Below are 23,417 nucleotides of genomic sequence, written 5' to 3' on the forward strand. Positions count from 1 at the left end.
TCGTTAAAAAATTCGTTAATTTTTGAATTACGAAACGATTACAAAACTTTTTTTTTAACCTGGAAGTGTTTTTAAATATCGAAACGGCAGGCGCCAAAAATTTTTGTATTTCCGTCCATTTCGGAAATACGTAAGATGGCCGCCTGCCGATGCTTGCTGAGAGGGCGAGCTTTTACTTTTCCTTGGAAGGGAGAGGGGCGAGCGAGCGGCGAGCGAGAGGGGCGAGCGAGTGGCAAGCGAGAGGGGCGAGCGAGCGGCGAGCGAGAGGGCCCACCAGAGTGAGTGCCTGCCTTCCCTCCTTAATAATAATTTTAATTTCTCCTCCCTATTCTACTAAATTAATAATTAAATTTAAAAAATATTTTAAAAATATTGGGAAAAAAAAGGGCGCCATCTTTACAAAATGTTTTGTAAATATTTACGAAATTTCGTAAATACCGAACTTTTTTTTTGGAAAATTTTGTAATTATTTTAAATATCGAAACATAAAAAAAAACCCAATTACAAATCGATTTTAGAAACAAATTTTTGCGTTGTTACCCAGGCCTACTGCCCACATTTGTATTAAAAGGACATGGACTTTCAATAGAGTGTCTTATTGACATATTGTATATAACCATGCTATTGTCTCTTACAGTGATACATCTAGCATACAATATGACTCTTATTGTATTTTTAACTTCACTACCTGAGAGGAAAGCCACAACTGTGATCTCCACTATAAGACACACCCTGCCTCTGGTCTAGAGAATACCCAATACAGAACTTTACTCACAAAATGGGCGCTTTTGAGTCTTGATTCCAGTTTCTCCCAATTTGCATTTTCTTTGTTGTTATTTCACATCAAGGCAATTATGACCAGTATCAGGAAATTGACCAAAACCACCCACCTCCTATAGCAGTTTGTGAGAACTTCTGCTGGATTGAAAAGCTTTCTCATTCATGGAAAGGCACCTTCAGATATAGTTCACTGCTACCTGCTATTTCTAGACTGAAGGAAAGACATCTTTCTATTTTGATTGCTACAGTTTTACACTACCTTCTGTAAAAAAGTACAAGGAGAGACAGGCGGCATAGGTTGAAGAATTTTAATATATTTTTAACTCTCTACTTTTCACCTTTAGCTGCTGCTGGAGTTCACTATTCAATCGAGTTAGCACCGCATTGGCTTCTTTGTTTTTACGAATAGCAGTCTGAATAGCTTTCTTCTGTTTTGAAGACTGTCTGCCAGAGAGTAAAAAAAGAACAGCAAAAATAAACAATTTTCAGGCAGAAGAACGTCCATCTGACTGATAAAGGAAGTATGAGGCTCTTATTAAAAACCAAAGCAAAGGGAGGAAGTTGGGGGGAGGGGAAAGAGAAGTGACATGCATATTTATAAAAATCAAGCTGCTTCAGAGAATTAAGTACATTTACAACATATTACTCGATAAATCCTTCACAAAATGAAAAGAAGAAATGTCTTGACATATTTCAGATATTCCTGTGCTACCATGTTAAAAGCTATGCTTAAACTTTTCTCCTAACATTGCTTTGGAAAAGACAGCTTCTCTGGACACCAAAACCTGCACTCAAGTCCACAAAAAGGATTTTCTAGTCCAGGATTGTGATTTAGGTGAACTGACACCTACCACTCTATGTACAGACTTTCTCCTAGAAAGTTTTTTTTTTGGGGGGGGGGGGTGGGGGAGAACATTAACATCTAGAAAGATGCTTTATTTTCATTCAGCTAAAGGATGAAAGGTCTAACCCCATTGTTCATTCATTATTTTATTTTATTTGTTTATTTCAAATATTTGTACCCTGCCTTTCTCTACCCCCAAATTCTCCCACTACTTATCCAGAGTTTTATCAATTTTATCCTAATACATTTGGCCCACCCACTGTGTTCTGTTTCTCTATCAGGTTATTTTGTAATGGTTTATTTTATTTTGTTATTTCTTGTATTTTATTTTGATTTTTTTTTTTTTTTGCTTCTTTGTATTTTATTTTGGTGTACTGTAATTTTGGGCTTGGCCCCATGTTAGTCGCCCCAAGTCCCCTTTGGGAATATGGTGGCAGGGTACAAATAAAGTTGATTATTATTATTATTATTATTTGAAACACAACAAGATGAGTCCACAGTAGACACTCTGCTGGCTGTTGTATTGGATCACACGTCAGACACTTCCCAAGTGTCCAAGACTGTGTGATGTATTGGCAGATAATGCGTGCCAATCCCAGTAAAGTGGCCTTCTGCAGCTGGCAGATGGTAATTTTGTCAGCACCGATTATGTTTAAGTGCAGGCCAAGGTCTTTAGGCACTGCACCCAATGTGCCAGTCACCACTGGGACCACCTTCACTGGTTTGTGCCAGTGTCTTTGCAGTTCGATCTTTAAATCCTCATATCATGTCAGCTTTTCCAGTTGTTTCTCTTCAATCCTGCTGTCACCTGGGAGTGCAACATCGACAATCCATTATTATTATTATTATTATTATTATTATTATTATTATTGGAGAGCTGGATATGACAAGGCTTCAGCAAAACATCAGTATTGATCTAATGCACTGTTCCTTTTCTGTTTCTTTGGAATACACAGATCAGCCCTAAATGGGAGCACTGAAAGTTAAATTTTCAACAGTTTATCCTTTGAAGTCCCATTGGTTTGCTATTCTACAGCTTTTGTTACTGAATGTGTTGGCAATTTTCATCTTTAAAAAGAATGAAGAAAAATATAGACAGGGGTGTTAGCAACTATAAAATGACAATGTGATCCAACACAGATACATTATGTTTAAAACAGCAAGTTCTTCACGTGAAAAAGTGCTGTTAGCTTTTATCTCTGAAGCTGATTTAGTAATTTGATTTTTAGAGGAGAATCTCACTGCTTTCACTTGAAAATTACCCCCCCCCCCCCGCCTCCTCTTTATTATACTACTTCTACATTTCGCAACATTTCTAGTTTGAAAACAAAAATATTCTGTGAGGTCCACAAATACTTCTCATTAAAACAGTGATTCTGATAAAGCAGTGGTTCCCAGCCTGTTGTACTTGGACCACCTGTAGTCCCCAAGAACTAAAATATCATCCATGGCCTCACTGTTACTACACCTTTGCAACGAGAGTGACTGGTCTCGCGAAACCCTTATACTGCCTAGGCAACAGGGATGTTGGGAGGGATAGGCTGACTACCCATGAAAGGTGTGACAACAAGCCTCCTGACTGCTGCTTCTCCTCCTCCCTCCCTCCCTCCCTCCCCACAAGTGGAGCTATTCCATGTGGCGCCTAGAACTAGGGACACCTTGGTGTCTTCATTTTTAGGCCTGTTCCTGGGGTTGTTTGGAGTGCTGATTCAGAAAATTGCATTGGACAGACCACATCAGCTGTAGATTATTAAATATGGTTTTCTGTAGGCGACTCCTGGGTGGCATATGTTCTGTATCAGAACTTGAACTAGTGTGGTCTATCCAATGTAATTTTCTGAATCAGCACCCTAAATAACCAAACCGAATCTAAAGTTGACCAGAAACTGATTCATAACCCTTTTGGTACTAATGTTGGAGAGTGATCCCTGGTCAAAGTGGTCCCTGGTCAAAAAAGGTTGAGAACCACTGTGCTAAAGGATCTCTTCCTCATTCAGGGTTTTTTTCTGACAAACACAGCTGCCATATTTAAGATTAACATTTTCAGCCTCTGTATCAAGACATTTTAAGTGATACTTATTCATGTTTCAATGTTATTTTGTCTCTTTTTTTTTTGTATACCACTTCATTCTTTATTCTTTTTAGATATGATAAACCAGTACTGACACAGTCTAAAAACAAATCTATGAAGAAATTATGCTTCCAAATGTTGCTTCTTGCAAATCCCTAGAAAAGTCCCAGGGAGACTTTTAATCCCCACATTTTTAACCAGAAAAGGCAAAACTCAGATGGATGTGACTTATCCCATCACATCTAAGGCTTCATCATAGATTGGAGGATACTTCTCTTCCCTTCTCTTCTTTGTATTTTGCACAAGCAGGACATTATTTTTGCATTGTACTAGTATTAGAACACTTTTTAACAGTCCAGAAAGAACGTGAAGTTCATCTCTTCAATATCTTGTTGTACATCAAGATCTTCCACCCACCTCTGAACCATGAATTAACTGTCCTAAACAAACTGTTCTTCATTTAATTCAGAAAACAGTATTTCAGCAGCCTGGATATATTTCTAGTGAGTCAGGAGAGTTTGCAAGAAAGAACAAGTGAGTTGCACACACTGCTTATTCACTGCCCAAAACACAAAATTATTCCTAAACTTCCGATATGTTAAAGGGAGGGCAACTCAGTCACACTTTCTCCCAAATTCCTCCTTTAGAATATCTGACACCCTTCGATGTAAGTGCAAAGCCCAAATCATTCCCAGTTTTTCATGCTGAAGCTTAAGGCAGCCTTTTTTACTTTGGAATCAAATGGTGAGACTTGATGGCCGGTAAAGAAGAGGCTACACTTTTCGTGGGAGAAACTTCCGGATTCTCCAGCATCTGGCCTTCAGGCCGAAATTTTCTGCGGATCGGTTTTGATGGTGGCTGTGTGAGCAAAACCTCCTGTGATTAAAAAAAAGTTTGTAAATACTTTTCATTATTAGACAGGAAAACAACAACAAAATCTACCGCATACCATTTACATTTACAAAATTTTTCTAAAGTCAGCAACTTGGCTTGTGAGCTACATGCTGCTCTGGAGCTGGTATCTTTATGTGGCCCTTAAAACCTCTTGGAGAGTCCCCAAACCCTTAGATTTCTTGCCAACTTTCACAAACCAAATGCTCCAACAGTCACATAGACACAATAATTTGTATTGCCTTCTTCAAATATCAAGGGAAACAGCATATTTTGAAAAATCTCCAAAACCGGAAGTGGCATTGCACCTCTTCCAGTCAGATTGGATGCGTCCATACAGCACATGGGGAGAATAAAATCCTGCCCCCACTTCCTCCACACTTGTCCACCTTCAGTCTCAGAGGTATCATCATCACGTCATTTGTTAGAGACCAAAATTTTGGGGTGAATCAAATACAAGAAAAGTCTCCAGAATTCTCTCCATTCTTGAAGATGCATGTAGTACAATAATACAAGTTTTGATGTTGTTCTTATGTGCTTTCAAATTGATCCTAATTCCATCTGAGAGTTTTCTTATGGCATTCCTATCTTGATAAGTTTGGTACAGAGGAGTGTTGCTATTGCCTTCTTCTGAAGCTGAGAGAGTGTGACTTGTTCAAAGTCATCTAGTGAGTTTCCTCGTCCAACACCCAGACCACTATATATCATCCTGGGTCAAAACACTTATTGAAATAAATATATCCTTTTAAATTGTATAATCCTTGAAATTAGCATGGCAAAGATACTTTTATAACAAAGTTGTTTGGACTCAGACAATATTTAAAAACAGTACTTATAGAAACAGATTAAAAGTAACACTAAGAGATTGTTCAGAGAAACAAAGGGGAAGTGAAGCAAAAATACAAAAAAGGTCTTTCCATTTGGACTTGTAACAGTATTTTAACAGAAACACAAGAATTTTTATAGCTATTTTTGTGGGTTGAATGATTTGAACCATGTTCCAGAAGAGTCTATAATTAAGGCTTGCAGCCCATGTATCAGTAACTTTAATAGACTGAGACTTGGAAGAGAAACAATGCACTATCTAGTATAATGTAGTCTACTTGGGGCCCTTCCAGCTGATCAGGTTTTTGATGGTCAGTTTACAGTTGTTGCCAATTTGTTTTGTGCAGTCCAGATGTCTTGTTCTGTAGCAGGGAACCAGATTTTTCCAGCACTGTTTGTGCTTCTGTGTTTCTAGGAAAAACAGGACTCTTTCCCAAGATAACTCATGTATTGAAATTGTCACATGGAATATGTTTACAGTACTGTCTCGGGCACCTGCAGGATGTTGCTTATAATTAGAGTAATCACATTAAACAAGTGTCCCTCCTCTTCACAAATGCCTATGCTGCTGTGTGAACTCAGAACTACTTATTCCCTTACAAGCTTATTTTTCCCAGAAGAGTTCAATAAGCACCGGAACTATTTGACAAGGTACTAATGGGAGGAAGAAGGGTTTTGTTCCAACTGCTTTGTTTCTCCTCCATGATGGCAAAAAACATATATGATCAGTTGGATACCAGGCATTTGCTAGTTTTACTGAGCTATGTAACCATTGTTGCTATTTTAGAGTGATTATGAATTCTCTGAGATAACAATATTGAGCCTCCTTTATCCAGAATCCTGAAATCCAAAATACCCCAAAATCCCAAATTGACCACATTATTATTATTATTATTATTATTATTATTATTATTATTATTATCTTTATTTGTACCCCGCTAACATCTCCCGAAGGACTCGGTGCGGCTTACAAAGCCCTAAACATGAATGTTTCCTTATGGAATTGGCTTTCCTTGTATACATGAGACTTGATCACATTGTGACTCTTGAATCCCAAATACAACTTAAACCTGCCTGTACGCAAATGTATAACTTTTATGGATGTGACATGATAAACTCGGATTTACACTACTAGTACTTACCTTTTTTATTGGGCTATTTTCTTCTGCTTGTGATGAAGCTCTACTCAATGGCAAATGCACTTCAGCCTCAGATTCTTGTTCCATCTGTAACAATATGCAAGTCAATGGTAACACCCAAATAACTAGCAGTCAGTCATCCATGGCTAGTTTTAAACATTTCTGTCACATTCTAGTGTGACCAAGAAACAGCAGGGTTGATTTTCAAAGGCTACGAAATAAGTTTATTTCTTGCTCCAGTAAGATTTTTAAATGGACCTCTTTTTCAGTTCAAGTGAATGTCTGCAATTCACTCCAAAAGGAAAATTCAGGAGACCTTACATTTACTGTTAAAGTGAGACACAACTTGATCTTTAACCCAGACACATTGGGGTCATTTTGTACTATACAATTATAAAACTATGATTGCACTTTAACTACTATGGTAACTGCCTATGAAACTTTATCAGCCGGCGCAGCAGTGGAACCACCTGGTTGAAAATTGTAGGCCTGCCCTAAACTGCAAATTCTAAAATTCTATAGGATGGAACCACGTCAAACTGGTATCTTAGTACTATAATTGTGTAGGTTGCTTGATTCCCAATAGCAAAATTTGCAGATGCCCAGAGCATAGATTCCATACAATATGCAGGTACCTACAATACTGATAGCATAATGGTGTGAGATATTATATGACAAAGACAGTTCAAACAACTTCAAGTGAGCTCCTGTTTTACAATATCCAGTCATTCTGAGCATGTAAACCTATGCTGAACTGTCAGTTAGTAAGCTGCACTGAACACAATGGGACTTGCATCAATGGGCAAACGTATGCTGGATTTTCCTGCGAAGGACTTGTATGGATAATTGGGCATGTGGAACAGTAGTGCTAAGTGAACACAAACACTGAGTTGGAAGTTGCTATAGCAATTCTGAAACATCACATCTGTTATTTTCCTTACCCTTAATGAACGAAAAACTTTCCTTACTTCCAGGAACAGTTTGAATTCTGACATATGGTGTCCATTGACTACATGGAAGACAACTGCAGTGAGCTAAGTGCTGGGTTTATTTCCCACTCTGATGATGTTTTAAGGTTGCAACACTAACATATGGCAACCATTTTTTAAAATCATTTTTGTTGCATCAAGCATAGGGTTGGACTAGATGATCTTTGATGTCACTTCCAACTGTATGATTCTAAGACAGGAGTAAATTTCTAAGAAAATTATAATTACTTATTTTAAATCAAATAAATTCCACTGTCAGACACACATTTTGTGAAAAGAAAGATATCGGGGTATATAAAGAGAATTAAAATATGTAGAACATCTAGGAAATAAAAATGCAAAGGAGTATAAAAAGGAAAATGTGTAAGAAGCCTTCTGTATATCCAAAAACAATCAATAATACTGAGAAATAGTTTATGAAGACTGACAACAATCCCTAGTAAAGCTTAGAGCACTGCATATACTTACATGAAGATTTCAAATATAACAGTTGCATATGCCTACTCTGTTGGGTAAGGATCCTATCTTAATATAGTTCATGCAACGTATGTTCATCTGTAAACTACTAGAGGAAATAGACGTCACTAAGAGGAGGTTGTTGGCACACAAAGAGAGAATGATCGATTGCTCCACATTGAACTAAATAAAGGGAACAGGTCTTCCAGGGATGATGATCACTGAGATATACAATAAAGATAGATCTGCCACGTGATGTAATAAATAATTTACAGTCATTGTAAGGGTGGGAGAGGAGGAATATAATGACTAAGCTTCTCTCCTACGTATCCTTTTTGGCCATTTCCACACATATTGAATGCTACTGCTGTGAGCTTCCTGTGCTCCCAACACTGAATCATCTGCCAAACAAGTAGGAAATATCTGACTCCTGGGACATTTTAACAGCACAAGGAGAAAACCAGCCACGAATCTGTGGAAGGTCCAAAGGTCCACTGGATGCTGAAGACATGCTGCAGAACAACTAGACCCAAGGAAAAGGTACTTGGATCTTTGAATAAAGCACTGTGACAATGTGCCACAAATGTAATAGTTTTGAAAGAACAAGATGGAACTTAACAATTTCCAGCACTTAGCACATTGGTGGTACTCATTTGCAGTGGATTCCTGTGCCAGTTGTGTATTTATTGTTGCACATGCAGATTTTGGATGTGGAGCAGTAAGATACAGCTTTAGATATTTATACTAGATTGTGTTGGATATCAAAATTTCTGTAGCCCAGCAGTGATAAGCTTAGCTGATTAACATAGGAATCATTGATTATGATGGTCTCAGAGCGTGTGTGTGGAGGTATATTATTTGGCTCAAAAGAAAAGTAGAAAGTAAGTTGGAAGAAAAGGGGTGGGGGGAGAGAGATTGAAAGACTGAGAGAAGATATGGATCTCAGAGAAAAGGGAAGTGAGGGAAATTGGATAAATGGTTCTAAAAGGCGAGATTCCCCAGAGCCTTGCGTTTGTTTCTGCTTTCAGATTCTGGCCAAGTTTAACAAGCTAACACATTACAGCTGCACATCTTGAACTCTTCCTCCTCCCTCTCCTATCTGTCCATCTTGTTGCTCTCAGCTAGTTCTTCAACCTCAGTGGGATTTCTGAAAAGTTCTCGGCACTTACGTAACACTGTTTCCTGAAAGCAACACAGTGTGACATGTAATTTGAAAAGGATGTCGGCAAGTGTCACCGCACACGCCTTACATAAAACTGAATAAGCTGCAGAATGGAGGATTATAACTTTGCTTCCAAGTTGAAATATTATTTGAGTTGCTATTATACAACCATTATTTGAGTGATTGCACAATGTAAATATAATGTGATATGTTCATATACTCCATCTATTTTTTAAAAAAGGAAAGTTGTTATCCAGCTCAGTTCTGGAGCTTTGCCAATAAACCTCTTCACTTCTGAGCTTAACCAAAATTGCATTTTTTTTTCTTTCAATCTTATAATTTAAGCAAATGAGAAGTAGGCTATGGGATTTAAAGGTACCTATCAGTTGCTTTCATCCTGGGTGCTTTTGTATGGATTAGCCTCACCAGAGCTGGTGCCCTTTATTTAGATGGGTTGGACTACAATTCCCAGAATCTAACAGCCAACAGATTATCTCATTTCCTGCATGGTCAGTCAGATGGGACAAAACTTTAAAATGGGGGCATGCTGTGAGAGGCCAGGAAATGGACTATTATTTTGAATTATTTTTCAATTTTCGGCATTAAAGGATGACATTTTAAAGAGTTGAAAATTGAACATATAATTTGAAGAGAGAAGATCACAAGAAAATATTTGAGACAAAGTGGAAGAAGATGGACTATCTTATATGTACTTACTGAAGAAAGATCAACTATGACCACTGAGGATAGACGGAAGGCAGCTCTTTTTTTTCCTCCTTTTTTTTCATATCTCTCTCCTTTTTCCCTATCTTTATTTTCTACTTTTCTTTAAATACATTGGTCTCCCACTTTCTACGTAAAAGGATTTTTCTTTTTTTATCTTCAATAAAAATTATATTAAAGAAATATAAAAAATGGATGACATTTATGAATGCTTCACAGTTCGATCATCAAAATAAATTAACTGATAAGCCAGCTGTTTTATTGTTCCCTGGATGTGTATATGTGTATGGTCTTCTTCTTTTGGATTACTGCTTTTCCATTGTACAGGTTGTTTCAAAAACATGGAGCCAATTGCAAAGCAGTATATTTCATGACAGTGACATGTTACAATTACACAAAATATTACGAATGGTTTAATGAGTTATCAAGTTTTTCCAAGAAATTTGATCCAGAAACAAATCTAAAAAATAATTCCATAGATGTAGAATATCTCATTAGGCCCCATGTTACAGGGTCACAAGCTTGACAGTGACTGAAGCTGGGGGGTTTTATGCACTGGGAAAGGCATTTTTAGTGGTAATCATTTCAATCTCTCTCTAGTGATAAGAGTTTTATTCGTGGATAGTTCATAGTTGTAGATATATACTGATTTTAAATTAGGTTTATATTTCTGAAACACCTTGTACTTTCAGGGAATCTTATGACAGGAAGGGTTAGGGTTAGGGTAGAAAGCGGGTGTTAAACATAATGGCAGGATATCCTCAAACCAGTGTTTCTCAAACTCTGCTCCTCCAGGTGTTTTGTACTTCAGCTCCCAGAAAGCTTACCAACTGTTAGGAATTGTGGGAGCTGAAGTCCCAAACATCTGGAGGAGCACAGTTTGTGAACCATTGCTCTAAACCATATTCACAAAAACACTGGCGCCCTCTCATTCATAGGATTGCCATATATCAAAGTCAACCTAATGGCAGTTGATAACAACAACAAATGAGAAACATTGTGCACAGACTCCCACAGATTAACTCTCCTGATCCTGTTTGCAAGCTGTCCTCTTTCTGGGGGTGCCTGCTTAAATCTGAAAGAACAGCCTAGGAAAACAATGCAGTTGTTTAGGGTGTGACAAGAAGCAGGTGGCTGTTCTTCCTTCTGGACAGTTATTATGAGGAATTTTCTCCATTGTGAAAGGTACAACTCAAAATCTACTGCACTATTAATGCTTATGCAAAATCAATGCATACATATTATTTCCAAAATATGAAAAGGGACCAGAGATGGATATAAGGAACACACACACTTACTAACTGTCATATCCTTAAAGTGCCACCTAGTGGAAACTGTGACAAGACCCATACTGTAATGAAGCATATGCATAATATTCAATCATTTGCTTGGCTAAAATAAGCTGTTTCATGATTTTAGCAGATTTCAGAGTGTATATGTGAGAATGAATTGGATGAGCTACTTAAATTCACCAATAAAATCTACCCCCACCACTAAATTGTGGCTAAAATTAGAAAAAGTAGCTACTTCTGTGTTGTATAGAAGAAATTGATGCCCAAATTGATGTTGATGCCCTGGTGTCCCTCTGGAACGGAGAGATGACCAGGGCAATAGTAACTGGCCCCACCCACAGTGCTGGACACACACTGGATTTGGTTTTCTGCCAGGGATGGGAGCAAGGGGGCGGGGTTGAGGAGTTATCCATCTCTCCGTTGCCATGGACCGACCACCATCTGGTCAGCTTTAGACTTACTGCACCTCCTAACCTCTGCAGAGGTGGGGGACCCACTAAGTTGGTCCGCCCCAGGAGACTTATGGATCCGAATGGATTCCTGATGGCTCTTGGGGATTTTCCCGCCGCCTCGGTTGGTGATCCTGTTGATGCCCTGGTGTCCCTCTGGAACGGAGAGATGACCAGGGCAATAGACACGATCGCTCTGGAACGTCCCCTCTCAAGTAGCCGAGCTAAACCAGCTCCTTGGTTCACCGAGGAGCTGGCAGCAATGAAGCGAAAAAAGAGGAGACTAGAGCGCGTGTGGCGTTCAGACCCGAGCGAGTCAAATCGAGCACGGTTTGTTGCCCTATTAAGGGCATATGCCGTGGCAATAAAGGCGGCAAAGAAATCCTTCTTTGCGTCCAATATTGCGTCCGCAAAGAACCGTCCGGCTGAGCTGTTTCGAGTTGTCAGAGGCCTATTAATCCCCACCACTCCAGATGGGAGCCCTGACAACTCGACGGCCCGCTGTGAAGCATTTGCGCGGTTCTTCGCAGACAAAGTCGCTTTGATCCGCTCGGACCTGGATACCACGTTAACGGCGGTCTCTGAGGATGTAACAAGAGCACCTGTCTGTCCGATTTTGTTGGATTCGTTTCAATTGGTGAAACCTGAGGATGTGGACAAGGTGCTTGGAGGAATGAGAGCAACCACATGCATCCTAGACCCCTGCCCATCCTGGCTTCTAAAGGAGGCCAGAGGGGGATTGGCCGAGTGGGTGAAGGTGGTGGTTAATGCCTCCCTTCGGGAAGGCAAAATTCCAGCCAGCTTAAAACAAGCTGTAATAAAACCACTGTTGAAAAAACCATCACTGGACCCCACTCAATTCGTCAACTATCGGCCTGTTTCCAATCTCCCCTTCTTGGGCAAAGTCCTGGAACGTGTGGTGGCCTCACAACTCCAGGCATTCTTGGTAGACACTGATTATCTGGATCCGGCACAGTCTGGCTTTAGGCCGGGACATGGTACCGAGACAGCCTTGGTCGCCTTAGTGGATGATCTCCGGCGTGAGCTAGACAGGGGGAGTGTGTCCCTGTTGGTTCTGCTGGACCTCTCAGCGGCCTTCGATACCGTCGACCACGGTATCCTTCTGGGGCGCCTCGTGGGAATGGGCCTGGGGGGCACTGTTTTACAGTGGCTCAGGTCCTTCCTAGAGGATCGCACCCAGAAGGTGTTACTGGGGGACAACTGCTCGTCCTCACAACCATTGACTTGTGGGGTCCCGCAGGGTTCAATATTGTCCCCCATGTTGTTTAACATCTACATGAAGCCATTGGGAGAGATCATCCGGAGTTTCGGGGTGCGGTGTTATCTGTACGCAGATGACGTCCAACTCTGTCACTCCTTTCCACCCACTACTAAGGAGGCTGTTCAGGTCCTGAACCGGTGCTTGGCCGCTGTGTCGGACTGGATGAGGGCTAACAAATTGAAACTTAATCCAGACAAGACAGAGGTACTCCTGGTCAGTCGCAAGGCCGAACAGGGTATAGGGTTATGGCCTGTGTTGGACGGGGTCGCACTCCCCCTGAAGACGCAGGTTCACAGCTTGGGTGTGACCCTGGATTCTTCGCTAAGCTTGGAACCCCAGGTTTCAGCGGTTTCCAGGGGAGCATTTGCACAATTAAAACTTGTGCGCCAGCTGCGCCCGTATCTTGGGAAGTCTGACTTGGCCACGGTAGTCCACGCTCTTGTCACATCCCGTATAGATTACTGCAACGCGCTCTACGTGGGGTTGCCCGTGAAGACTGCCCGGAAGCTTCAGATGGTCCAGCGTTCGGCAGCCAGGTTGTTAACGGGAGCGGCTCTCAGGGAGCACACCACTCCTCTGTTGAGCCAGCTCCACTGGCTGCCAATTCGCTACCGGGCACAATTCAAGGTGCTGGCTTTAGCCTATAAAGCCCTAAACGGTTCCGGCCCCACCTACCTCTCCGAACGCATCTCCTCCTATGAGCCGGCAAGGACGTTAAGATCGTCCGGGGAGGCCCTGCTCTCGGTCCCGCCAGCGTCACAAGCGCGGTTGGCGGGGACGAGAGACAGGGCCTTCTCGGTGGTGGCCCCTCGGCTATGGAATGCCCTACCCGTGGACATCAGGCAGGCCCCTTCGTTGCTAGCGTTCCGGAGGAGGACCAAGACGTGGCTCTACGAACAGGCATTCAGTCAACAATGCAATTGAACTTACAATGACGGCATTACTGAACAAGGAACGGCTAAAGGATTATGAGAACGAGATCTGATTTCATTCAGGCGTAGATGATTATCTGTTATATGTTGTGTATGTTATGTCCTATTTATTGTAATTGTTATTAATCGCACTGTAAACCGCATAGAGTCGCCGTAAGGCTGATATATGCGGTATAGAAGAAAAGCAAATAAATAAATAAATAATAAAAAAAGCTTGTTGCAAAATAGGAGATTTAAAGGAATTTACATTTCTGATGGTGTAATTTTACACTAGTCTAATGAAAAGCGAGTCCGCTGAATGCAGTGAGGCTGGTACCCCTATATGTTTTCAGGGATGCTGCCAAATATGTTTTCATTGGTAACTGCTTCATGTATGTATGTATTTATTTACATTTATTCTATCCCGCCTTTCTCAGCCTGAAGGCAACTCAAGGCGGCTCACAAGTTGGCAGCAATTTGATGCCATAACAATCCACAATATACAATTTAAAAATTTAAAACATTATAAAATCCGTACAAAACTATTAAAACATACAAAATCTTCCTGTTAATCACATTTTCCAGTAGCATTGTCTAAGCCAGGGGTCAGGAACCTTCGGCTCTCCAGGTGTGGTGGACTTCAACTCCCACAATTCCTTGAGGCTCGGCATTCACCCCAAAGGCTTACCTTGGCCTCAAGGAATTGTGGGAGTTGAAGTCCACCACACCTGGAGAGCCGAAGGTTCCCCATGCCTGGTCTAAGCCATTCCATGTTTCAATCTTACACAAATCTGTGTTTGTCTATTGCATTGCATTTCCAAAGGCTTGTTCAAAGAGCCAGGTTTTTACTTTTTTCGGAAGGTCAGGAGAGAGGGGACCAATCTAATATCCCTAAGGAGGGAGTTCCACAGGCAAAGGGCCACCACTGAGAAGGTCCTGTCTCTCGTCCCCACCAGATGTGCCAGTGAAGAAGTCGGGATCAAAAGCAAGGCCTCCCCAAACTATCTCAAATTCCTAGAAGTATTTACCAAATCTACAGATACAGTGCAATCACCATGAAAACCCATAGCTTCCTAGTGTATTTCCAGGTTAATTTTTTTTTACAATATAAACCACTACTTGCATTTTTGCTTGGAAGCTGCAAGAAAACCACAATGAATTCAGGTTTAGTAAGACATGTGGTATGTAAATCTCTAAAGATGATGGTTTCAGGCAAATTGTCAAAAACCCATTCAAATGAAAATCTTGTCAGCATGCTTCCCACAGATTTATTTCTTTTAAAAGCTGCTTATATCAGATTTTTTTCCTATAACGAAGAACTCCAAATTACGAATGCCATAATGCAAACTGCATTTGTTTAATGTTACCGTATAAAAAGAAGTTGGCCAAGGGAAAGGTGAGAAAGAGGAAAAGAGAATTGTGGTGAACATTTGGCAGTGTTTTTCATCATCCAATATATTCTGAGGGGTTCATTTCCCGTTCAAAACATTGTTGATTTTGAGGCTTCAAATCTATTTTGCTTGCAAGACATTTTCCTCAAAGAAGTTAAACCTTTTCTGTTCAGATTGTGAGCCAAGTATCCAGCACAGTGAACCATCCGTTTCTTTATACAGCTTGTTATAGAAGCTGAAAGTGATAGCACCAAAAGAAAACCTACAGGGATGTAAATGCAACAAGCTGCCAAAATCTTGCTGGGCTGACTGCTTTTGCAGCACTCTGCAATGCTCAAATTTCGATAAGCTTTTTCTCTCTGGTTTTCTAAAGAGCCATCTGAGAATCGGTGATAAGGTTTTGGAGGAAAGCACTAACATATATAAGTGGCAAGAGTGCTTAGTGCTTTTAGAAGTAATGAATAGGACCTTGATGAAAATACTACCAATCTGCTTTTATACTCTACTTTCACAAAACTGGATTAAAGTAGGAGTGAAGGCATAACATGTACACTTCTTCTATAGCTATATTAATAGGGTCCTCACTTTTTGAAGTCTTACATTTTTTTAAAAAATAAAGGTATTTTTTTTCCAGAATTCCTTAGGAAAGTTCTTACTTATCTGGCCAGTAGAAAACATGATCATTACTATGTGCTGTATGACACTATTGTGCATTTATTTTATTTTATTTTATTTAAAAAATGTTGGCATAACAATCTAAAAAATAAATCCACACAAACAGTACTTGGGGAATTAGCCTGGTTGCATAATTAACAGCATGCCTTACATTTTATTATTATTCGAGACTTATCCAAAAAAGACCAAGCGGGAACATAGGTAGCCAACCTTGGAAAAAATTACTTGGTGGACTATGGATCCCAACCAGAGATTCTTGGATTTACAGTTCAAAAAGTTCTTCCAAGCTCTGGCCAAAGCTGCAAGCAGTCAGAACATGGAGAAGCTATCTTCCCCTGTGCATCTCTCTTTCTCTTTCTTTTCCTTTCAAGAATCACTACCATTGAAACCAACCAAGGGATGGGGAAAATGCTATGCTAGGCTAAAGTGCTTAAATAAAGTCTGGGTTCATGTCAGGGGAAAGAGGGAGGTTAAGATCCAGCAAGACATAACCCACACCTAACCTGCCCAAGAACATTTATTTATTTATTTACTTTTATTTACTTTATTTATATACTGATTTTCTCAGCCCTCAGGCGAGAAAATGGCATGGCTGGCGGCCTCTTCCCAGTAGACTTAAATCAAGGGAAAGCTTCATGAGAACCACCACTCCTCTTAACATTCCCCCAGCAACAGCAAGAGTATCCCTCTGGGCAGCTAAACCATGAAATCTCAAATGGATGGCCCTCCATGAGGATCTCCCTTCAGGGGCAAACCAAGAACAGGCAACTTGGAAATCCCTGAACAGTCATAGAAGCATAGAATCATAGAATCAAAGAGTTGGAAGAGACCTCATGGGCCATCCAGTCCAATCCCCTGCCAAGAAGAAGGAATATTGCATTCAAATCACCCCTGACAGATGGCCATCCAGCCTCTGTTTAAAAGTCTCCAAAGAAGGAGCCTCCACCACACTCCGGGGCAGAGAGTTCCACTGCTGAACGGCTCTCACAGTCAGGAAGCTTCCTCATGTTCAGATGGAATCTCCTCTCTTGTAGTTTGAAGCCATTGTTCCGCGTCCTAGTCTCCAGGGAAGCAGAAAACAAGCTTGCTCCCTCCTCCCTGTGGCTTCCTCTCACATATTTATACATGGCTATCATATCCCCTCTCAGCTTTCTCTTCTTCAGGCTAAACATGCCCAGCTCCTTAAGCCACTCCTCATAGGGCTTGTTCTCCAGACCTTTTATCATTTTAGTCGCTCTCCTCTGGACACATTCCAGCTTGTCAATATCTCTCTTGAATTGTGGTGCCCAGAATTGGACACAATATTCCAGATGTGGTCTAACCAAAACAGAATAGAGGGGTAGCATTACTTCCCTAGATCTAGACACTATGCTCCTATTGATGCAGGCCAAAATCCCATTGGCTTTTTTTGCCGCCACATCACATTGTTGGCTCATGTTTAACTTGTTGTCCACGAGGACTCCAAGATCTTTTTCACACGTACTGCTCTCGAGCCAGGCATCCCCCATTCTGTATCTTTGCATTTCGTTTTTCCTGCCAAAGTGGAGTATCTTGCATTTGTCACTGTTGAACTTCATTTTGTTAGTTTTGGCCCCTCTCTCTAATCTGTCAAGATGGTTTTGAATCCTGCTCCTGTCCTCTGGAGCATTGGCTATCCCTCCCAGTTTGGTGTCATCTGCAAACTTGATGATCTCAGAAGTGGAGTGGGCAGATCGTAAGACAACCTGGCAAAATGACACTACCTTGAAGAATACTCCACTTTGTATGACTGTGGAGCAGAACAAACAACTCTGCATCTGTATGCTTGCTCACGCCCTGCCTCATGCACAGGGGAAGAATTGTTTAAGGCTACAGACAATGTGGTTGCTGTTTGTAATTGGTAAAAAATTATTTAGCCACTTGTACTTCTATTTTTTTATCAGTTTTATACTTATTTATGCTATGCTTTTGACATTAAAAATAAATCTCATTTTGGCCCCTTGAGCTAGCAAATCACCAACATTAGATCTATGTCTGTGGACTTTGCTCTAGGGGTTTCCAGCATGGATATGTCATTCAATTCATTGTCTGATAAAGGACCAGTTCATTTTGAATCTTCTGCATCTGGGAGGGATCAGGAGTGCTCAGCATCTGATATAACACTATCATTTATTACCATATGAAACTTGTAAATCTTTTAGATTGTAAGATCTTTAGGATGGTCAAGTACCTGCATACTTAGATGGTATCTGGTATTATGGCTTTTGTACATATGTATTACCACTCTTGTATCTTTATTAGTATTTCCTCTATTAGAAGAGAGGCTACATGGCCATGGCATTCATGGCCGCTTGGAGCAAGATATCATGATGTTAGTACATTACCTACTTTTACAACTGAATGCTCTTTAATCTAAATTTATTATAAATTATTCAAAGATACTCCTCTTCTACAACAGGGAAAATATCAAGAACTCTGGGAATTTCTAGTTCATAAAGGTTAGGCCATTATATTTTTATAAGGAGTCCCAAGATTTTTTTGTTATTTTTACTGTAACAGACTAATATTAACACTCCACTCCTGGAAAAGCCTCACTGAAGTGTCCTATTTAAGAGAGTGGTCTAACGTCTATGAAATGTACTGATGGTAGACACAACAGCTGTTTTGGTAAGGAAGAATGCTGTGCTATTACAGAGAACTATTCCCCAATGCCTTTCAAATGTCTCGGCAAAACTAAAACACTTGCAATAAATGCATTGCTCAACTATCTTGTGCATATAAATATAGTGTATTGGCTCTATGCAACTATTAATAGTTTTTTAAAAAGACTATTTCTCTTTCATCAGTCAGTACAGAGACCCCAATGACATCCAAATCATAATGATATGTGATGCCAGAATAATTTCTACTATTCCTTTATTCTGAAAGCAGAGCTCTTTTATTTGTATTACATGGCACTTTCAACCAAAGGGCCCATTAAGTAATATAACTCACAAACTTAAAAATTCCAAGCTCCAAGTACTATATATAATATTTTCATGGGTTTAAAGCAAATTATCTACAAGATGAGAAAATGGAACAATATTTAGCACCAAGATTTTTTACATTTTAAAAAATGAAATGATAAATGCAGTTTGACACAGAATATTATCCCTCGACTTTACCCAACTCATTCAGAAACCTGTTGGACAGTTGCCTCTATCTCACTTTCACCTGAAAAGTGTGCCACATGCACAATGGAGGATCTTCTTATAGCAACACCAGAGGCACTCCAAGTGGTCATAGGACATTTCGTACAATGCCAAGTTTTTTACTTTGTTTTTGTTTTTAAATACATTACAACAGTACTCTCATTTCTGACACGATAAACAATACCTGAAAAGAGTGAGAAAATAGTATTTGTGCATTTAAAATGATGCCGAACCACATTTGTTCTAGAATGTGGATGCACCCCATGTCTCCTCTGCAGCAGTCTCAAAATTTGTTTTGGGAAGTTGGGTGGCCTCTTTCCCAGAGGAATGAAGGGAGTGGTGTGAATGGAGAAAGTAGGAGATCCCTGCTTGCATGAATGAAACCCCACTCTATACTATTGTACACAATGGCAGGCCCGTAGCCAGGATTTCGATTCGGGGGGGGGGGGGGGTGTGAGTTTTTTCAGGGGGGGTTTCAGGGGCAGGGGGCTGAGTCTGAGTGAAAGAGGGTCTACTCTAGCAAACCTTTTGTATCATTACCCCAATACCCCCATGCATATGGGACATATTGAGTATGATGATCAGATCATGATATGAATAAACATAACAATTTAAATAATGCACCAGTAAGGCCTTTTCGCGAACCACCATGAGAATTTCAAGGGGGGGCTGAAGCCCCTCAAGCCCCCCCCCCCCCCCCCCCGGCTACATGCCTGCACCATGGCATAAAGAACAGCACAGGACCTCACTCTTCTGCATAGAATTGCAGAAGTTTTAATCAGATGTGTGCTTTTGAACAGTTATTGATGGTTTTCATTCAAGTTTTTTAACTAATCTTGTATTTCTTTTTAGCCCTTTAGGATATAAATGTAAATAAATAGAACTGTAGATAAATACTAGTCTTATATCGTACACCCCTAGGAGTATCTTGCTTTCTATAAGCATCTCTTTCTTCCTTGATAGGAGAGAGAAGTACCTTTCATATCTTACATTTGTTTGTGGCTTCGTACAGACCAGGTGGGCAGGCAAGGCCTTAGAAAAGTGTCATCTTTCTGCTAGCTGCAAGCTGTGGTCTAGCAAATTAATCTTCTTTCAAATTGTTATCTCAAGGTTTGCATTTCCAAACAACATTGGACAGTAATCCTATACATATTTTTATGGAAACAAACCTTTCTGGAATCAGTATCATTTCCTTCTCAGTAAACATGTTGTTAAGATTGGCTAGTCAGGCTGTTTGGATTTCAGAGTAGGGTTTGTTTACATATTAATTTGGGGTAGCATTTGGGGGTTCATATAAAGAAACCTATTGCTGACCAATGTCTGAGCAAAGAAATGCTGTGTGAGCAAGAAATAAAAGTATAATTTTATAATTTAAAATTGTACCTGTTCTTGAAGTCTGAAGTCTACGTAGCTTGATTTGGGCTGAGCATTTGATTCTGCATTTGTGTTAGGGTGACAAACCTGTAGAATGAAAGTAGATTCCATCTCTGTATGTCTTTTAATCAGAAGAGACCACAATAAAGATGGAAAGGGAAAAGAATATGCCAAATTAAGACTGAACTTTAATATAACCGGCCAGGCCCGTAGCCAGGATTTTGTTTCGGGGGGGGGGGGGCTGAATTTTTTTCAGGGGGGGTTTCGGGGGGCTGAGTTTTGTGGGGGCTGAGTTTCATGGGGGGGCTGAGTCTGAGTGAAAGAGGGTCTACCCTAGCAAATCTTTTGTATCATTACCCCAATATCCCCATGCATATGGGATATATTGAGTATGGTGATCAGATCATGATATGAATAAACATAACAGTTTAAGTAATGCACCAGTAAGGCCTTTTCGTGAACCACCATGAGAATTTCAGGGGGGGGGGGGGGCTGAAGCCCCCTGAGGCTCCCCCCCCCCCCCCCCCCGGCTACATGCCTGTAACCAGCAGAGAATAAATCTGGTTTTCTTCTCTATGAAGCAGTAAAAATTTCAAATGATACAAATTTGGGGGAAAATGGAATAATAAATGATTGTGGCAAAATAGTACACAAGATGAAACACTTTTAGACTAAAAAGAATTAGAGAGATGCTTTGTGGAGGAGGAAAGGTAAAATATGAATTTCATAGATGTAGGACGCAGTGGAAGAGTAAAGAGTAGTCAGTGAAGGAGACTAGTGACCTTAGGGCAGTTCATGCTTGGATTTTAGATCTCAAAATGAGTTAAGCAAGACAAGAGTGTGTTAGGCAAATATAGAGGTGAAATTGTTAGCAAACTCTTTCTGGAATACTTTCTGAATGTATAACTCCATATGAAAGTAGTATGATTGATACTGACTTTGAGAGTGTTCTGAAAATATCCACACAATGTGTCTTAAGCTGTATAAGTAAAATTATTTGTATTCTGTTCTGAGCCCATGCTATCTTAACTACTTGGAAGGTGAACTATCTATGCAGGGAACAGATTGGAAATTATATAGTTGAATCAAACAAGAATTTATTAACTGACAAGAATTTTAGACTTTCTCTCCTCCTGAGTCTCACTACAAAGTCTTTATGAGGAGATGTAAAACCTTTGAGAGATAGACATAGTTCTGACCGATCTGAGGCTCTTGAATCTTTATTTCTTCTTATTGTCTCTTTCTTGTATGGTGTTCAACTGTCTCTAAGATGGTCTCATTATTTAACTCTGACTGGACTTGAATACAGCTCTGAATGAATGTGCTGTTTTAGATCTTCCGACTTTCCTCTCTCTTCACCTTCCAATCACGAAAAGGCTGACTGTTCCAAGAATCAGAAGTGCCTTACTTGAGGATTCGTCCCTGAGGGGATTTTTAAAGGGACAGGGAGATGGAGGCTTCAAATGCAAAGAGGCTGTCTAGTCTGACCCCCCAGAAACTGTAGATAAAATATTAATCTCTCTAACTAAAAGAGGCTTAACTAGGGTTAAACGGTGGGGGTCTTCATGGGGCACAACATATTCTGCAAGCAAGTATTTTAGTTCCAAAGTTACAATTAGCATTCCTGAAATACTGAATGGTACCCATAATGAATTTATTTATTTATTTATTTGAATTTGTAAATCCTTTCAAGATTGGGGACCCCATAAGACCATTTACAATATAAAATGGCTACAGATTAATGTTAAATCAAAAAGGAACCTTGAATCCACATACTTTAAGAATAAACTATGCCATAAAGCTTTAATAAATACCACAATGGGGTTTTTTTTTTAGTGAAAGCCTGAAAGAACAAGAATATTTGTAAAAGCCAAAAATGAAGGTCTATGGAGTTCTCAGGGGTTACTGTATATTATCATGTATAAGTTGACTTCATGTGTAAGTCAAGGGCAGGTCAGGGAGCAAAATTGTAGATTTTGATATGACCTGTGGATTCGTTGAGGGTTATTCGGCAGAGAGGGAAAAGAACCAGCAACCATTCAGGAGACCAGCCACCCAGGGCCACCTCCACCGCCATTTCCTCTGACATTCAAAGACATTGTTGTTTTTCAGATGAGGAAATGCCTCTTTTTTGGGGGGTAAAGTATGAAGGTAAAGTACTTACTTAGAGAAATCTGTGGATAAGTCACCCCCGTTTTTTGGGGGGGTTGCTTTTCCTACTAAAAATTCAAGACTCATATGTACAGTAAGTATCTAGGATAATTACGCAGGAGAATGGGTTCTTCTGAACAACCCCCTTACCCCATGCCAACAAGACTTGCTAAATGATCTAAATGTTGGGCCAGGAAATAAGGCATCCAAAATAATCTTTGACCTCGGGAAAGTTAATTCAGTGCATAGTAAATCTTCCTAATAAGCATTGTTTGGACATTATTTTCAAATAGAGAATGAACAATAGCTCCAAAAGCAGAGACATTCTGAACGGGACTTTGAATGCGCAGTGTGAAATTTCACAGCTTTCCTGAGTCTGAATTCAAGTCCAAGCTTCGTTGCTGTTCCCCACTTGTTATCCAACTATACACTCTAGCTCTTCTTCGCATATGTTATGTTGCAACTTTGGAAGTGATAGAGTTCATCTACACTGTAGAAATAATGCAGTTTGATGCCACTTTAACTGCCAAGGATAAATCCCATGGAATCCTAGGGACTGTAGTTTGTTGAAGCCCCAGCACTCTTTGACAGAGAAGGCTCAACATCTTGTAAAACTACAACTCCCGTGATTCCATAGCAATGAGCCATGGCAGTGAAAGTGGAGTCAAAGTGCATTAATTCTACAGTGTAGATGCACCAATACTCATTAACTCAGCAGCTATGAGCTGTCCCCTTTTCCTTGCAAATAATGGTTAAAATTGTTCTTAATTAGGTGTTAATGTTTCCTATTGATAGCACTGTAACATCAGCCATCTGATTTGAACAGAAATAGGTTAAGGCTG

At 40.2% G+C, this 23,417-nt stretch overlaps 1 protein-coding gene across 5 annotated transcripts in view; it reads right to left on the bottom strand.

The window, feature by feature from the left end:
- REPS2 (RALBP1 associated Eps domain containing 2) overlaps positions 1 to 23,417 on the bottom strand; it is a 104,766-nt gene that overhangs the window by 6,345 nt on the left and 75,004 nt on the right. For 3 of the 5 annotated variants that reach the window (XM_060770036.2, XM_060770034.2, XM_060770038.2), the window contains 4 exons: positions 20,434 to 20,511; positions 6,554 to 6,637; positions 4,426 to 4,571; positions 1,119 to 1,224 (listed from right to left, as the gene is read on the bottom strand). In XM_060770036.2, the coding sequence (XP_060626019.2) occupies positions 1,119 to 1,224; positions 4,426 to 4,571; positions 6,554 to 6,637; positions 20,434 to 20,511 (414 nt within the window). The remainder of the gene's footprint in view (positions 1 to 1,118; positions 1,225 to 4,425; positions 4,572 to 6,553; positions 6,638 to 20,433; positions 20,512 to 23,417) is intronic. The other 2 variants (XM_060770040.2, XM_060770039.2) reach the window with 1 other exon arrangement.

The sequence above is a fragment of the Anolis sagrei genome, chromosome 3, assembly GCF_037176765.1.
Source record: "Anolis sagrei isolate rAnoSag1 chromosome 3, rAnoSag1.mat, whole genome shotgun sequence".
Lineage (NCBI taxonomy): Eukaryota > Metazoa > Chordata > Lepidosauria > Squamata > Dactyloidae > Anolis > Anolis sagrei.